The sequence below is a fragment of the Triticum aestivum genome, chromosome 7B (assembly GCF_018294505.1).
Source record: "Triticum aestivum cultivar Chinese Spring chromosome 7B, IWGSC CS RefSeq v2.1, whole genome shotgun sequence".
Lineage (NCBI taxonomy): Eukaryota > Viridiplantae > Streptophyta > Magnoliopsida > Poales > Poaceae > Triticum > Triticum aestivum.
Window position 1 is genome coordinate 493,870,152 of NC_057813.1, and position 17,396 is coordinate 493,887,547.

The following is a 17,396-nucleotide window of genomic DNA, read 5'->3' on the forward strand; positions in this document are numbered from 1 at the left end:
AGAGGTGAAGAGACAGCGTTAACTGGAGATCAGAGCAGAGAACATGTAGGGAACCCGATCACGTGATGCCCGTGGGCGTAAACTAATAGCCCCATATATAAACAATGATGACCGCGCTGCGGTCAAACAATACTCGTTCAGAATTTTTTTTTGCTATCACTGTGCTACACTAGGGCAGCATATTGTGGAACCTAGAGAACTGTTGCGGTTTACTTGCAATGTTAATCGTGGAAGTGAGGATTAGCCGCAAGCCTGCATATGGGACCAATCACGTAGAGAAGAGGCAGAGACAAGATTTTTCCCTAGGGTGGTCATGCTTAGTCTTTGATGGAATTTTGCTGAGTTTTAATGGTGCAATTAACTGCTCATAGTAGTAATGTTTTTGCAAATGAGCTGAGTGACCATGAGACCATCCCCTGGCTACGCCCCATTGAGCCACCGTTGAAGCAAGCAGGGAGAGGGGATCATTGGGAGTGGTTTGCTCGTTTCTTTAAGGCAAAAGACCCAGATTCCCAGAAGAAGGCACTACATGACATCTTGCCGTAATTCTTTTTTGCCGACGACTTCAGATAATAAGACATGCAATCGGGCCATGTGTTGATGCCGACCTTTCGACGGAATCATCATCGCCAACGAACAGCACCTTGCCATGACGCCCGGAAGGCCGGAACTACACGCTACAGAAGTTGGAGCTCCCTATTCTAGAGGTTCAGGAGGGAGACGCCGGGAATTCGAGTCATGCAGAGGCTGTAGCCACCGTCTATCAACTCGAGCACAACTTTTTACCAGTACACCAGGTACATCAATCATCGATATATATTTATAGCTCTGATGCGTATTCTATGCAGAGAAGAAGACCGTGACCAGCTTCATGATCCCTAGTGGGTGAGATCTCTAGTCGGTGGCCAGTGGCCACATGGAAAATTTATTCCGCCCGTTGGAGGTGAGATCTGGGTGGGAAATTTTATTTGGCACAAATCAAACCACCCCTTTTATATATACTACTCCCTCCGTCTTAAAATTCTTGTCTTAGATTTGTCTAGATACAGATGTATCTAATACTAAAATGTAACTTGATACATCCGTATTTAGATAAATTTAAGACAAGAATTTTGGGACGAAGGGAGTACTATAGTACACAATTTTTTGAATTCGGACTAGCTATCCATCAAGATTCATGAGCAACTATGAGCCATTGATTTGTTCTAGAAGATGAATATCCACCGTTTATCAGTACCACACCCAAGTGATCGAACGGTTCAAGTTTCCTGGATTCGCTCTGTACAAACACGCGCCAACATGACTCCACGAACCACGATCTTTCTGGAACACTCACGGCACCGAATGCTACCACACACCACACGTGCTGGTGCAAATTAAAGTCTGTTATTTTGGATCTGTGGCTATTTTGAACTTCATTGCTCAATGACGGGAGATCTGGAATATCTAGCAAACAACGATTTTGTCAAATCGATGGGTGAACATATACTCCCTTCGTCTTAAAATATACTCCCTCCGTTCCTAAATATTTGTCTTTCTAGAAATCTCAACAAGTGACTACATACGAAGCAAAATGAGTGAATCTACACTCTAAAATATGTCTATATACATCTGTATGTAATAATTCATTTGAAATGTTTAAAAGACAAATATTTAGGAACGGAGGGAGTAAGACATTAAGCTTTTACAAGTCAAAGGACTCGACATCGTTTGTATCAACCGAATTCCAAATGCAGCACCTTGACAATCCTTTCTCAAAATCCAACAAATTAAATGATGAAGTCACTTTTTCGCAAAAAAGAAAAAGTGAAAAACACGTGCATAGCACATGCCTTCTACTAGTATCGATAAAGGGTGGCACAAATCAAACCGCCCCTGGAAGAGGATCTCTAGGCTTGGGAGTTAGTTCGAACTCCAAGTCTCCAACCAAGGGGGCAGGAGGAGAGAGGGCAGAGCAATCTCCGAAGCAAGAGAAATTTGAAGCCAGCATAGTGTATTTTACTCTTCATATCTCCAAGCCGGTGAAGCCAGTAGCTGTTTCTTTTTTTGGGCCTCTTTGGATTGTGGGATTTTTAAAACGTAGGAGTAGGAAAAGCAAAGGATTTTTAGATGCCATGTACTGTAAATTCCTACAGGATTTCAAAACACAGGAATTTTGTCAGAGATGCCCATGGATGTTGCACAGGAAACAAACACATGAATTTTGAAGGAATGAGAGAAGAGAGAGGTAAGAGTGGATTGCATTGGACTTTCTCAAAGGAAAAATAAAACAGTGCTGCTACACACATGACAGATTATGGACGACTTCCACAGGATGAAGCACATCAAGCCATCTATGCATTGAGCAAAAGTGAACAACACCGTTGAATACTCCATCCAGCGGAGTTCGTCCGGCTACTGTCGTCCACACAGTAGTTTCGAAATAAAAGGAGGTTTGAGCTCATGTTGAGATTCATATGGCATAGGAGGCATAGGAATGGAGCTTCCACAGGAGAAATTCATATGGATTGAAATCCTTCAAAATTCCTTCAATCCAAAGAGGCACTTTATCTTGACTCTCAGCATGCGGTCATCGATCACATCCACACATAGTCGTGTGCTTAGATGTCTACAAGTCGCTGCCATTAAACAAGCCATCTTGAAGAAAAAAAGATTATATCTCCTTTCCTACATTATTCCTAAATACCTGTCATTTTGTACCAATACTCCACTTATAAATATAAATATTGATGCTTGCACAGTCTCCATATTTTGCCTCAAATTCACCCCGGTTTCTCCAGGTTATGTTGTGGAAACGGTAACTGAAGTGTATTCAGTGCATACCTTCTTCCTAAATCTTAACCATTGAAAAGAAATGTGGTCGTACTGCGTATTATGAAACAAAAAATTGAAGGATTGATGTGGCTTATGTCCCATAACTAATAATGGAAATGAAGTTGTGGACGGATAACATGATAGAGATTCCAGAACAGGTTCAACAACATTGGTTGAATTTTGATGTCACTCGCCTATTATAAAAATCATGTCCATGTGGGACTGCATATTCTCCAGGAAGCAACACAATTTCAGGGGCATGTGACACATCCTAGCTAGAACTACGCATGTAGAGGCCAATTGTCAGACATAAACACCGCTTGCAAGGAGCACGAAGAGAGATCCAAAGCCCTGTGAAACAATCAACAAGCTAACTTAGATGTGCATCAACCACCCTATACGGAATTGTGAAACAGCCAACAGTCTTTCAAGGGGCATACCAGGAAGACGGAAGCAATGGACGCTGTGACAATCTCCTTTGCTAAACTACGGTTCCGCCTTGAAGTCGTGGCTTCATAACTGAAATGGACAAATTTGCTGGTTAGATTTTTGTGTGCCTGAATTGCAAGTGCTGAAGTAATTGGTCAACTTCAATAATTTAAGGCTTGAGCTAACACCTCTGTTAAGTAATCAGTTTGACATTACCTCCAGATTTCATTTGTATACTTCCTAATCAGCTATATCCCGAGTAAAACCAGACCTATGCCTACCAGCACCACAAACAAAATAGATATTTAATCACCGCGCTGAAAATTATTCCCATCATGAACTGAGTTCAGTTTTGAAATGAAGGATTTTCGGATTTCAGTTCTAGGAATATTTCCTAATATGGTATTACCTGTGAGGTTCTTTATATTAACAGAATGAGGCCATCAAAATTCATATGGATTGAGTTCTTAACCACCAGTTCCATTCCTCATAGTAAAGTTCTTTTTTCCTTTGTGCTAATTCCAGTAGGGTTTAGCAGGTCATGACATCCAATTCTCATGTTTTTCCTATTTCTATTTTTTTCCCTGAATTCCAAGGGCTCCATTGATTCATAGGATAGGAAAAATGGATGATTGACATGCCCTGCCCATTTGAATCACATGGAATTGCAAAACAAAGGTATTGGCATAGGTGTGCGTTCGATGGAAGCTTAGGAATTTCTCCAAAAGCTGGGGAAAGTTCCAAAGCAATGATCCTAAGGATTGCATTCCTACAAATCAAACAACACATATGGGAAAGATTCCATAGGATCACAATCCTATGCAAATCCTGTAAAACTGTAATAGGTGACCCTGTTTCTTATGTTTAGGTAAGCATAGCAATAATGTGCAATACATACTGGTTGGTTAAGAGCCTTAGAGCCAATGATTTTTTTATCACAGTTTCTGGAAATAACCATAACTTGGAACTGTTACCATCAAATTGGCAGGGATAAAGACTAGCCAGCTAGGACATATTACTCTAAGTTGCATAATGGAACATACTCCCTCCGTCCGGAAATACTTGTCATCAAAATGAATAAAAGGGGATGTATCTAGATGTATTTTAGTTCTAGATACATCCCTTTTTGTCCATTTTGATGACAAGTATTTTCGGACGGAGGGAGTACTAAATAACAGGTCTAACCAAGTTTTCTCTTTGTTCCGGAGTTAGACACACTGATAAAAAGTGAAATTCGATGTGTGTTATTTTTATTTTTAAAGAGAAAATGCAATCAGAAGTTTTTGCTACCTTTCACCTGTTTGGATATGCACTACAAGCTCATTGAATTTAATTGCTCTGATTCACAACAGTGTCCTATTATCGCCTTTTAATTTAGGTAGTATATGACTGATAATATAATAAAGTAATACACACGAAATGTATCAATAGGCAGCAACAAGAACAAGAATCATTCCATTCCACGGGAAAAAAGAAGCGAAAGTAAAAGTGGTCCGAGTAAATCCAAACAAGTGTTCAATGTGAGCCCAATTGTTCTGTTCAAGCAGGTTATGTGATAAGTAATTGTTCTGTTCTAGCAGGTCATGTGATATGTAATTGTTCTGTTCTAGCAGCCCAATTATAATAATCTAACCTATCCAGGAACTCCAAACCAAGTGTTCAATGCGAGCAAATCCTTTTCCTGACAAGCAGAAAAATTGGTGCAAGGGTTACTGAACTCAGTCCACAGGGAACTTCAAACAAACCTAGGCCCATCTATCCAACCTGAAGCCACCAAGGTAAGCCCATCCGTGACATCTGCCATGCAGGATCCAAAACGCTACTGAGCAGTGAAAATAAGCCAAAGACGTACAGCCTAAACTCATCCTGGCTGGGTTTCTCCCTCAGAGGATGTTACCACTTCGAGCTAATTATTTAGCGGCACAACAAAGTAGCACATCAGATCCCTTACCCCAACCCGCGTATGGACCAATTCCGCTAGGTCCGAAACACACGCAGCCGCTAGGCGCATCAGATCGGATCAGGCCATCGATCTGCATGAATCGCGCGAGGAGCTGGGGAGATCGGAATCGGGTAGACGACTTACATGAAGAAGGATGCGGTGAGCATGAGGCCGACGGAGACCATGACGACGGCCAGCGTCGGGTACCATTCCACCGGCACAGGGCTGGAGATCGCCTTGGCCGCCTGCGAGAACATCACCGACGGCGCTTTAGAACCTCGCGAAACCCTGGAGGGCCTAGATCACCAGAGGGGCTAGGGTTTATGAGCTTACCATCTCGCCGGATCTGAGCTGACGCTGCTTGTCGTCGTCGCCTGCCGGCTAGTCGTGTCGTCTCCGCCGCGACGAACTGTTGTGGTCTGGTGGGCAGAGGACAGAGAGTAAGAGAAGGCTTGAAATTGTGGAGGCGTAAGGATTTTCTTGGGCCGTCAGTTCCGGCTGCAGAAAATGGCCTACGAGATGCTCTGGGCCCCGAGCCCAAGAATTTGTGGATGGAATTTGAAAACCGGCTTGCCACGGCTCAGCCCAATTTCTATTCAGCACAAGCCGCGGCATTCCTCGCATTAAGCGAGAGAGGGTAACTCTCGCGTCAAGCTACAGTATCAGGTCGACCCACTAGCGCGCACAAGGGATCGATCATGGGATCTTCAGGGTTGCACCACAGCAATGCTAACCCTTGCATTGTGTTTACGTTCTTGTATGATAGGTAGAGTGCACCGTATTACTCTCTCCGTTCGAAATTATTTGTCTCGGAAATGAATGTATCTAGAACTAAAATATGTCTAGATACATCCATTTCTGCGACAAGTAATTCCGAACGGAGGGAGTAGAAAGGAAAAGAGTCGGTTTTTATTTCTTTATTTCTTTGGTTTTCATTTTTTTTCTGGATTTTCCATTTGTTTCTTCACTTTTTTTCATTTTTCTTTTTCTTTGGTTTATTTTGTTTCTTTTTCGGTTTTCATTTTTTTTAGTTTTTCCTTTGTTTCTTTTTGTTTTTGTCAGAATCGGGCTCCGGAGACCCAAGAAAGGTTCGAACTCTGGGGTGCGCTCGCTGAACCTCGCCAAGCCCCGACTTGCGATCCACTACTTCACGGCGATGCTCCGGCGCGCTCGAGCGAGAGGAAAGATGAACAAAAGACACGACAGTTTACCCAGGTCCGGGCCACATGGCGGTCTAAGACCGTACTCCTACTTTGTGGTTGGATTGCCTCGCGAGGGAGGATGAGTATGAGAGTACAAGGGAGATGAGTGGCCTCGGGAGGGTCTAGAAATCGATCCCTCTCTACGGCGGCACCCTGTCCCTACTTATACTGTCCTTGGTCCTCTTCCTCCGAAAACGCTAGGCGGGAAGGGTTGCCACAACGACCAGTTTGAAGGGGGATAGGAGTACAACTTATCCTCACTAAAGGTGGTCTTCGCGTGCTAAAGCTTCCTGCATTGACGCGCTGGTGGACTCGGTGGTGACCTCTATCCTGGCAAGCCCGCGGTCCTGATCTTCTTGCACCAAAATGGAAATCTTTGGGGATTGCTTCTGGAACCATCGCGCTGCCCCTGCTCCCTTAGCACTAAAGAGGAAACCTTCGTTGTCTGTGCCCATTAGCGCCCTTCCGGCTCCGCTCGTTGCCATGCCCGTCACCCACATGAAGACGTAGGGCCGCGTGACTCCTCTGCCTGATCCTTGGTTCGCACGCCTCCGCGAGGGGCCTCGGGAGAAAACCTCGGGCAGCCGCCTCGCGAGGTTCTCGATGACTCCTGATAACGCATGCCTCGCGAGGTGAGGACCCCGTGAGGGTCCTGCTCGTGAAGACCTGGCGATGGGCCAACCTTGAGCCTTCTAGTGTCGTCGCGCCTTGGGCCGCACGCAGACGGGCCTGAGTACCTGCTACCTCTTGAGCATGCATTGGTTTTTTCCTTGAAGAGGAAAGGGTGATGCAGCAAAGTAGCGTAAGTATTTCCCTCAGTTTTTGAGAACCAAGGTATCAATCCAGTATGAGGCTCCACGCAAGTCCCTCGTACCTACACAAACAAACAAGAACCTCGCAACCAACGCGGTAAAAGGGTTGTCAATCCCTTCATGGCCACTTGCGAAAGTGAGATCTGGTAGAGATAATAAGATAAGATAAATATTTTTGGTATTTTTATGATATATATTGAAAACTAAAGATTGCAAAATAAAGTAGATTGGAAACTTATATGATGGAAAATAGACCCGGGGGCCATAGGTTTCACTAGTGGCTTCTCTCAAGATAGCATAAGTATTATGATGGGTGAACAAATTACTGTCGAGCAGTTGATAGAAAAGTGCATAGTTATGAGAATATCTAGGCATGATCATGTATATAGGCATCACGTCCGCGACAACTAGACCGACTCCTGCCTGCATCTACTACTATTACTCCATACATCGACCGCTATCCAGCATGCATCTAGAGTATTAAGTTTATAATAGCAAAGTAACCGTGACATGATGTAGAAGGATAAACTCAAGCAATATGATATAAACCCCATCTTTTTATCCTCGATGGCAACAATACAATACGTGTCTTGCTGCCCCTGCTGTCACTGGGAAAGGACACCGCAAGATTGAACCCAAAGCTAAGCACTTCTCCCATTGCAAGAAAGATCAATCTAGTAGGTCAAACCAAACTGATAATTCAAAGAGACTTGCAAAGATAACCAATCATACATAAAAGAATTCATAGGAGATTCAAAATTTTCTCATAGATAAACTTGATCATAAACCCACAATTCACCGGATCTCGAAAAACACACTGCAAAAAGAGTTACATCGAATAGATATCCAAGAAGATCAAGGAGAACATTGTATTGAGATTCAAAGAGAGAGAAGAAGCCATCTAGCTAATAACTATGGACCCGAAGGTCTGTGGTAAACTACTCACAACTCATCGGAGAGGCCTTGGCGATGATGTAGAAGCCCTCCATGATCGATTCCCCCTCCGGCAGATCGCCGGAAAAGGCTCCAAGATGGGATCTCACGGGTACAGAAGGTTGCGGCGGTGGCAATAGGTTTTCGTGGTGCTCCTGGATGTTTTTGGGGTACGTAGATATATATAGGCGAAGGAAGTCGGTCAAGGGAGCCACGAGGGGCCCACGAGGCAGGGGGCGCCCCCCCAAGGCGGGCCTTGCACCCTCATGGCCACCTCGGCTGCTTCTTGATGTCCACTCCAAGTCTTCTGGATTGCGTTTGTTCCAAAAAAGATCACTCCCAAAGGTTTCATTCCGTTTGGACTCCGTTTGATATTCCTTTTCATCGAAACACTAAAATAGGCAAAAAAACATCATTTTGGGTTGGGCCTCCGGTTAGTAGGTTAGTCCCAAAAATGATATAAAAGTGTATAGTAAAGCCCATAAACATCCAAAATGGGTAATATAATAGCATGGAACAATAAAAAATTATAGATACATTGGAGATGTATCAAGCATCCCCAAGCTTAATTCCTGCTCGTCCTTGAGTAGGTAAATGATAAAAATAGAATTTTTGATGTGGAATGCTATCTAGCATATTTCTTAATGTAATTTTCTTTATTCTGGCATGAATGTTCAGATCCAAATGATTCAAAATAATAGTTCATATTGACATAAGAGTAATAATACTTCAAGCATACTAACAACGTAATCATGTCTTCTCAAAATAACATGGCCAAAGAAAGTTATCCCTACAAAATCATATAGTCTGTCTATGCTCTATCTTCATCACACAAAATATTTAAATCATGCACAACCCCGATGACAAGCCAAGCAATTGTTTCATACTTTGATGTTCTCAAACTTTTTCAATTTTCACGCAATACATGAGCGTGAGCCATGGACATAACACTATATGTGGAATAGAATGGTGGTTGTGGAGAAGGGCAAAAGGATAAGATAGTCTCACATCAACTAGGTGTATCAACGGGCTATGGAGATGCCCATCAATAGATATCAATGTGAGTGAGTAGGGATTGCCATGCAACGGATGCACTAGATCTATAAGTGTATGAAAGCTCGATAAAAGAAACTAGGTGGTGTGCATCCAACTTGCTTGCTCACGAAGACCTAGGGCGTTTTGAGGAAGCCCATCATTGGAATATACAAGCCAAGTTCTATAATGAAAAATTCCCACTAGTATATGAAAGTGACATCATAAGAGACTCTCTATCATGAAGATCATGGTTCTACTTTGAAGCACAAGTGTAGAAAAATGATAGTAACATTGTCCCTTCTCTCTTTTTCTCTCATTTTTTTATTTTGGTGGGCTTCTTTGGCCTCTTTTTTTTCTTGGGCTTCTTTTGGCCTCTTTTATTTTTCATAAAGTCCGAAGTCTCATCCCGACTTGTGGGGGAATCATAGTCTCCATCATCCTTTCCTCACTTGGGACAATGCTCTAATAATGAAGATCATCACACTTTTATTTACTTACAACTCAAGAGTTACAACTCAATACTTAGGACAAAATATGACTCTATGTGGATGCCTCCGGCGGTGTACCGGGATATGCAATGGATCAAGAGTGACATGTATGAAAGAATTATAAAGGTGGCCTTTCCATAAATACGATGTCAACTACATGATCATGCAAAAGCAATATGACAATGATGGAACGTGTCATAATAAACAGAACGGTGGAAAGTTGCATGGAAATATATCTCAGAATGGCTATGGAAATGCCATAATAGGTAGGTATGGTGGCTGTTTTGAGGAAGGTATATGGTGGGTATGGTACCGGCGAAAGTTGCGCGGCACTAGAGAGGCTAGCAATGGTGGAAGGGTGAGATTGCGTATAATCCATGGACTCAACATTAGTCATAAAGAACGCATATACTTATTGCAAAAATCTACAAGTTATTGAAACGAAGTACTACACGCATGCTCCTAGGGGGATAGATTGGTAGGAAAAGACCATTGTTCGTCCCCGACCGCCACTCATAAGGAAGACAATCAAAAAACAAATCATGCTCCAACTTCATCACAAAACGGTTCACCATATGTGCATGCTACGGGAATCACAAACTTTTAACACAAGTATTCCTCAAATTCACAACTACCCAGCTAGCATGACTCTAATATTACCAACCTCATATCTCAAAACAATTATCAAGCATCAAATTGATCATAGCATTCAATTCACTTTCTATGATAGTTTTTATTATACCCAACTTGGATGCCCATCATTCTAGGACCAAATTTATAACCATAGCAAATACCATGCTGTTCTAAAAGACTCTCAAAATAATATAAGTGAAGCATGAGAGATCAATAATTTCTACAAAATAAAACCACCGCCGTGCTCTAAAAGATATAAGTGAAGCACATAGAGCAAAATTGTCTAGCTCAAAAGATATAAGTGAAGCACATAGAGTATTCTAATAAATTCTGAATCATGTGTGTCTCTCCTAAAAGGTGTGTACAGCAAGGATGATTGTGGTAAACTAAAAAGCAAAGACTCATATCATACAAGACGCTCCAAGCAAAACACATATCATGTGGTGAATAAAAATATAGCTCCAAGTAAAGTTACCGATAGACGAAGACGAAAGAGGAGATGCCTTCCGGGGCATCCCCAAGCTTAGGCTTTTGGTTGTCCTTGAATTATCTTGGGGTGCCATGGGCATACCCAAGCTTAGGCTCTTGCCACTCCTTATTCCATAGTCCATCAAATCTCTACCCAAAACTTGAAAACTTCACAACACAAAACTCAACACGAAATCTCATGAGCTTTGTTAGTGCAAGAAAGAAAAACCACCACTTAATGTACTGTAATGAACTCATTCTTTATTTATATTGGTGTTAAACCTACTATATTCCAATGTCTCTATGGTTCATACCCCCCGATACTAGCCTAGATTCATCAAAATAAGAAAACAACACACGAAAAACAGAATCTGTCAAAAACAGAACAGTCTGTAGAAATCTGTAACTTTTGAATACTTCCAGAACTCTACAAATCCTACCAAAATATTAAGTCCTGGGCAATTTGTCTATTGATCTACTGCAAAAAGAATCAACTCAAAAGCACGTTTCTGTGATTTATTAGAATTTTTCTCGTGCGCACAAAAGTTTCTGTTTTTCAGCAAGATCAAATTAACTATCACCCAAGATGATCCTATAGGTTCTACTTGGCACAAACACTAATTAAAACATAAAACCACATCTAAAAAGAGGCTATATGAATTATTTATTACTAAACAGGAACAAAAATCAAGGAACAAAAATAAAATTGGGTTGCCTCCCAACAAGCGCTATCGTTTAACACCCCTAGCTAGGCATAAAAGCGAGAATAAATCTAACTATTGCCGTCTTTGGTATTCAATTCATAAATGGCTCGCATAATAGACTCATAAGCTAATTTAATTTTCTTTCTAGGAAATTTTTCCATGCCTTTCCTTAATGGAAATTGTAATCTAATATTTCCTTCCTTCATATCCATAATTGCACCAATCGTTCCAAGGAAAGGTCTACCAAGAATAATAGGACATGAAAGATTGCAATCTATATCAAGAACGATAAAATCTACGGGCACATAATTCATGTTTGCAACAATAAGAACATCATTAATTCTTCCCATAGGTTTCTTAATGGTGGAATCCGCAAGGTGCAAGTTTAAAGAGCAATCATCAAATTCACGGAAACCTATTACATCACATAAAGTTTTTGGAATCGTGGAAACACTAGCACCCAAATCACACAAAGCATAGCATTCATGATCTTTAATTTTAAATTTTAATAGTAGGTTCCCACTCATCATAAAGTTTTCTAGGGATAGAAACTTCCAATTCACGTTTTTCTTCATAAGATTGCGTCAAAGCATCAACGATATGATTAGTAAAAGCTTTATTTTGGCTATAAGCATGAAGAGAATTCAACACGGATTGCAACAAGGAAATACAATATATTAAAGAACAATTATCATAATTAAATTCCTTGAGATCCAAAATAGTGGGTTCATTGCTATGTAAAGTTTTGACCTCTCCAATCCCACTTTTACCAATTTTAGCATCAAGATCTAAAAACTCTGAATCATTGGGATGCCTTTTAACTAAAGTTGACTCATCTCCAGTCCCATAATTATCAAGATTCATATTGCAAAACAAATATTTAATAGGGGACACATCAATCACTTTTAGATCTTCATCATTATTATCATGAAAACTAGAAGAACACGCTCTTACAAAGCAATCTTTCTTAGCACGCATTCTAGCGGTTGTTTCCTTGCACTCATCAATGGAAATTCTCATGGCTTTGAGAGACTCATTGATATCATGCTAAGGTGGAATAGATATAAGTTTCAAAGAATCAACATCAAGAGAAATTCTATCCACGTTCCTAGCCAATTCGTCAATCTTAGGCAATTTTTCTTCAAGCAAAGCATTGAAATTCTTTTAAGAGATCATAAATTCTTTAACACTAATCTCAAAATCAGAGGCATCTTATTAAAATTTCCATAAGAGTTGTTGTAGGAATTACCATAATTATTAGAGGAATTACTAGGGAAACGGCCTAGGATTAAAGTTTCCTCTATACGCGTTGTTACCAAAATTATTCCTAACAAAATTCACATCCATAGATTCATTATTATTCTCAATCAAAGTAGACAAAGGCATATAATTAGGATCAATAGGAGCACTCTTATTAGCAAACAATTTCATAAGTTCATCCATCTTTCCACTCAAAACATTAATTTCTTCTGTCGCATGAACTTTTTTACTAGTAGATCTTTCGGTGTGCCATTGAGAACAATTAACCATAATATTATCTAGGAGTTTAGTAGCTTCTCCTAAAGTGATTTCCATAAAAGTGCCTCCCGCGGCCGAATCTAAAAGATTTCTAGAAGAAAAATTCAATCCGACATAAAAATTTGTATGATCATCCATAAATTTAAACCATGTGTAGGGCAATTGCGAATCATTAATTTCATCCTCTCCCAAGATTGTGCAACATGCTCATGATCAAGTTGCTTAAAATTTATAATATCGTTTCTAAGAGAGATGATCTTAGCGGGAGGAAAATACTTAGAGATAAAAGCATCTTTGCACTTATTCCATGAATCAATACTATTTTTAGGCAAAGACGAAAACCAAGTTTTAGCATGATCTCTAAGCGAAAATGGAAATAGCTTCAATTTAACAATATCATTATCCATGTCTTTCTTCTTTTGCATATCACACAAATCAACAAAGTTGTTTAGATGAGTAGTGACATCTTCACTAGGAAGGCCAGAGAATTGATCTTTCATAACAAGATTCAACAAAGCAGCATTGATTTCACAAGATTCAACATCATTAAGAGGAGCAATCAGAGTGCTAAGGAAATCATTATCATTGGTATTGGAAAGTCACACAATTTAGTATTATCTTGAGCCATCGTGACAAGCAATCCAACACACAAGCACACAAGAGACAAGCAAAAAAGGGGCGAATGCAAAAGAGAGGGCGAATAAAACGGCAAGGGTGAAGTGGGGGAGAGGAAAACGAGAGGCAAATGGCAAATAATGTAATGCGAGGGAGATGAGTTTGTGATGGGTACTTGGTATGTGTTGACTTGAGCGAAGACCTCCCCGGCAACGGCGCCAGAAACCCTTCTTGCTACATCTTGAGCATGCATTGGTTTTTCCCTTGAAGAGGAAAGGGTGATGTAGCAAAGTAGCGTAAGTATTTCCCTCGGTTTTTGAGAACCAAGGTATCAATCTAGTAGGAGGCTCCACGCAAGTCCCTCATACCTACACAAACAAACAAGAACCTCGCAACCAATGCGATAAAGGGGTTGTCAATCCCTTCACGGTCACTTGCGAAAGTGAGATCTGATAGAGATAATAAGATAAGATAAATATTTTTGGTATTTTTATGATATAGATTGAAAAGTAAAGATTGCAAAATAAAGTAGATTGGAAACTTATATGATGGAAAATAGACCCGGGGGCCATAGGTTTCACTAGTGGCTTCTCTCAAGATAGCATAAGTATTACGGTGGGTGAACAAATTACTATTGAGCAATTGATAGAAAAGTGCATAGTTATGAGAATATCTAGGCATGATCATGTATATAGGCATCACGTCCTCGACAAGTAGACCGACTCCTGCTTGCATCTACTACTATTACTCCACACATCGACCACTATCCAGCATGCATCTAGAGTATTAAGTTCACAAGAACAGAGTAACGCATTAAGCAAGATGACATGATGTAGAAGGATAAACTCAAGCAATATGATATAAACCCCATCTTTTTATCCTCGATGGCAACAAACAATATGTGCCTTGCTGCCCTTGCTTTGTTACTGGGAAAGGACACCGCAAGATTGAACCCAAAGCTAAGCACTTCTCCCATTGCAAGAAAGATCAATCTAGTAGGCCAAACCAAACTGATAATTCGAAGAGACTTGCAAAGATAACCAATCATACATAAAAGAATTCAGAGGAGATTCAAAATTTTCTCATAGAGAAACTTGATCATAAACCCACAATTCATCGAATCTCAACAAACACACCGCAAAAAGAGTTACATCGAATAGATCTACAAGAAGATTGAGGAGAACATTGTATTGAGATTCAAAGAGAGAGAAGAAGCGATCTAGCTAATAACTATGGACCCGAAGGTCGGTGGTAAACTACTCACAACTCATCGGAGAGGCCTTGGCGATGATGTAGAAGCCCTCCATGATCTATTCCCCCTCCGGCAGAGCGTCAGAAAAGGCTCCAAGATGGGATCTCACGGGTACAGAAGGTTGCGGCGGTGGAAATAGGTTTTAGTGGTGCTCCTGGATGTTTTTGGAGTATGTAGAGATATATAGGCAAAGGAAGTCGGTCAGGGGAGCCACGAGGGGCCCACGAGGCAGGGGGGCACGCCCCCCTAGGGCGCGCCTTGCACCCTCGTGGCCACCTCAGCTGCTTCTTGATGTCCACTCCAAGTCTCCTAGATTGCGTTTGTTCCAAAAAGATCGCTCCCGAAGGTTTCATTCCGTTTGGTATTGCTTTTCTTCGAAACACTAAAATAGGCAAAAAAACAGCAATTTGGGCTGGGCCTCCGGTTAGTAGGTTAGTCCCAAAAATGATATAAAAGTGTATAGTAAAGCCCATAAACATCCAAAACGGGTAATATAATAGCATGGAACAATCAAAAATTATAGATACATTAGAGACGTATCAATACCCACAGTCCCATGGGCCCAACAGTTTTTCTGTGACACCCCCGATTTGACCGTACACTAATCATACACGTAAACATGTACGATCAAGATCATGGACTCACGGGAAGATAGCACAACACAAATCTAGACACAAATAAAATAATACAAGCTTTATATTACAAGCCAGTGGCCTCAAGGGCTCGAATACATCAGCTTGAATATAAACGAGTTAGTGGAAGCAACAATATCTGAGTACAGACATAAAGTTAAACAAGGTTGCCTTAAGAAGGCTTACACAAAAGTAGCAACTATCAAAAAGGCAAGGCCTCCTGCCTGGGATCTCCTAACTACTCCTTGAAGACGAACTCCACATAGAAACATCCTCGGGATCCTCTGGCTCCTGGACTCCACCATCTGGTTGCAACATCCAAGAAGAAGGAAAAGGGGGGGAAAGGGGGAGCAAAGTAACCGTGAATACTCATCCAAAGTACTCGCAAGCAAGGATCTACACTACATATGCATTGGTATCTGTAAAAAGGGGTAATATATGTGGGCTAAACTGCAGAATGCAAGAATAAGAGGGGGGATAGCTATTCCTACCGTATACTACGCTTCTGGCAGCCTCCATCTTGAAGCATATAGAAGAGAGTAGCTGGTAAGTTAACCAAGTATCAACGTATGGCATAAACCTACCCGACAATCCTCTCCTCATCACCCTGTGAGAGAGCGATCACCGGGTTGTATCTGGCACTTGAAAGGGTGTGTTTTATTAAGTATCCGGTTCTAGTTGTCATGAGGTCGGAATACAACTCCAGGTCGTCCTGTTACCATGGACATGGCTATTCGAATAGATCAATCTAACCTGCAGGGGTGCACCACATTACCCAACAAGCTCGATCCCTCTGGCCGGGCACATTTTCATGGGTCATGTTCGACCTCGGAAGATCAACACGTTGCAGCCCTACCTAGGTCTAACAGAGAGGTTAGCACACCGGTCTAAATCCTAAGCGTGCAGGGTTCTTGGGCCCATCGCCCTTTGCACTCCTGCATGTTGTGTGGGCGGCTGGTGAGCAGACCTGACAGCCTCCATTACAAAGGAGGGTGCTTTACGTGGTCCAACTCGGCGCGTGCCACTCAGTCGTTGATGTCTAGAAGGCTTCGGTTGATACTACAATACAGGTTGCCCATATCTTGTCCCACATGGTGGATAGTGTGTATAGGCCAACGACCAACTCAGATCAAATACCCAATCTCGTTAAGTGTATTGTTATGAATTAACCATAGATGACGACCAGGCCCCGGCCCACCTATCTCCTAGGTGGTCACAACCTGCCCTATCGCTTTGCCACAAAGATCCACTCAGAGGGGCGTCGGGAAACATGTCCTTTCAACCCCAGTCCGTGAATCACTCGCGGGTACTCTACGAGCCGACCCGACTTTAGTCACATCATGTATCATGTATAATAGTGTAGTATGTATATACCCGTGGTCACCTCCCGAAGTGATCACGGCCCGATAGTATAGCATGGCAGATGGACAAGAATGTAGGGCCACCACTACTAGGGAAAAGCCTATACACAGAATCTTACCAGCAGCGCGCTTTAAAATAAGGCGCTGCTGCTACATAGCAGTAGCGCGTGCAAGATTAACTCACTACTGAAATAAATATAGCAGTAGCATGCCCGCTCTAAGACACGCTATTGATATAATTCCCACGAGGATGCCGCGAGGCTAGTTCTAGCAGCAGCGCATTATAACGAAGAGTGCTACTACTATGTAGCATAGTAGCAGCGCATTTCACCAATAAGCGCTACTGCTAAGTTTACTACAAAAATTTAGTCCCACCTCGCTCCGTGAAGAGAGTTTCTACCACCTTAAATATGTTACTTCTCAAACTTTGATAAGCACTTGGTCTTCATTGAACTCTATGTGTAGAGTTTGTGGCTGCAATATGAGTCTTCACCGGTTCCTAAACCGGTGAGGACTCATATTGACAAATCAGATTGTACACAAAAAGATCGTTGATGA

General features: G+C 41.7%; 1 protein-coding gene across 1 annotated transcript; it reads right to left on the reverse strand.

The window, feature by feature from the left end:
• Positions 1 to 2,887: 2,887 nt before the first annotated feature.
• On the reverse strand, positions 2,888 to 5,710 carry LOC123160775 (transmembrane protein 258). Its single transcript, XM_044578609.1, has 4 exons — positions 5,519 to 5,710; positions 5,330 to 5,430; positions 3,255 to 3,333; positions 2,888 to 3,165 (listed from the first exon to the last, which is right to left on the reverse strand). The coding sequence occupies exons 1-4, from the start codon at positions 5,519 to 5,521 to the stop codon at positions 3,118 to 3,120; spliced, it is 231 nt and encodes a 76-aa protein (XP_044434544.1). The 5' UTR covers positions 5,522 to 5,710; the 3' UTR covers positions 2,888 to 3,117.
• Positions 5,711 to 17,396: the final 11,686 nt, after the last annotated feature.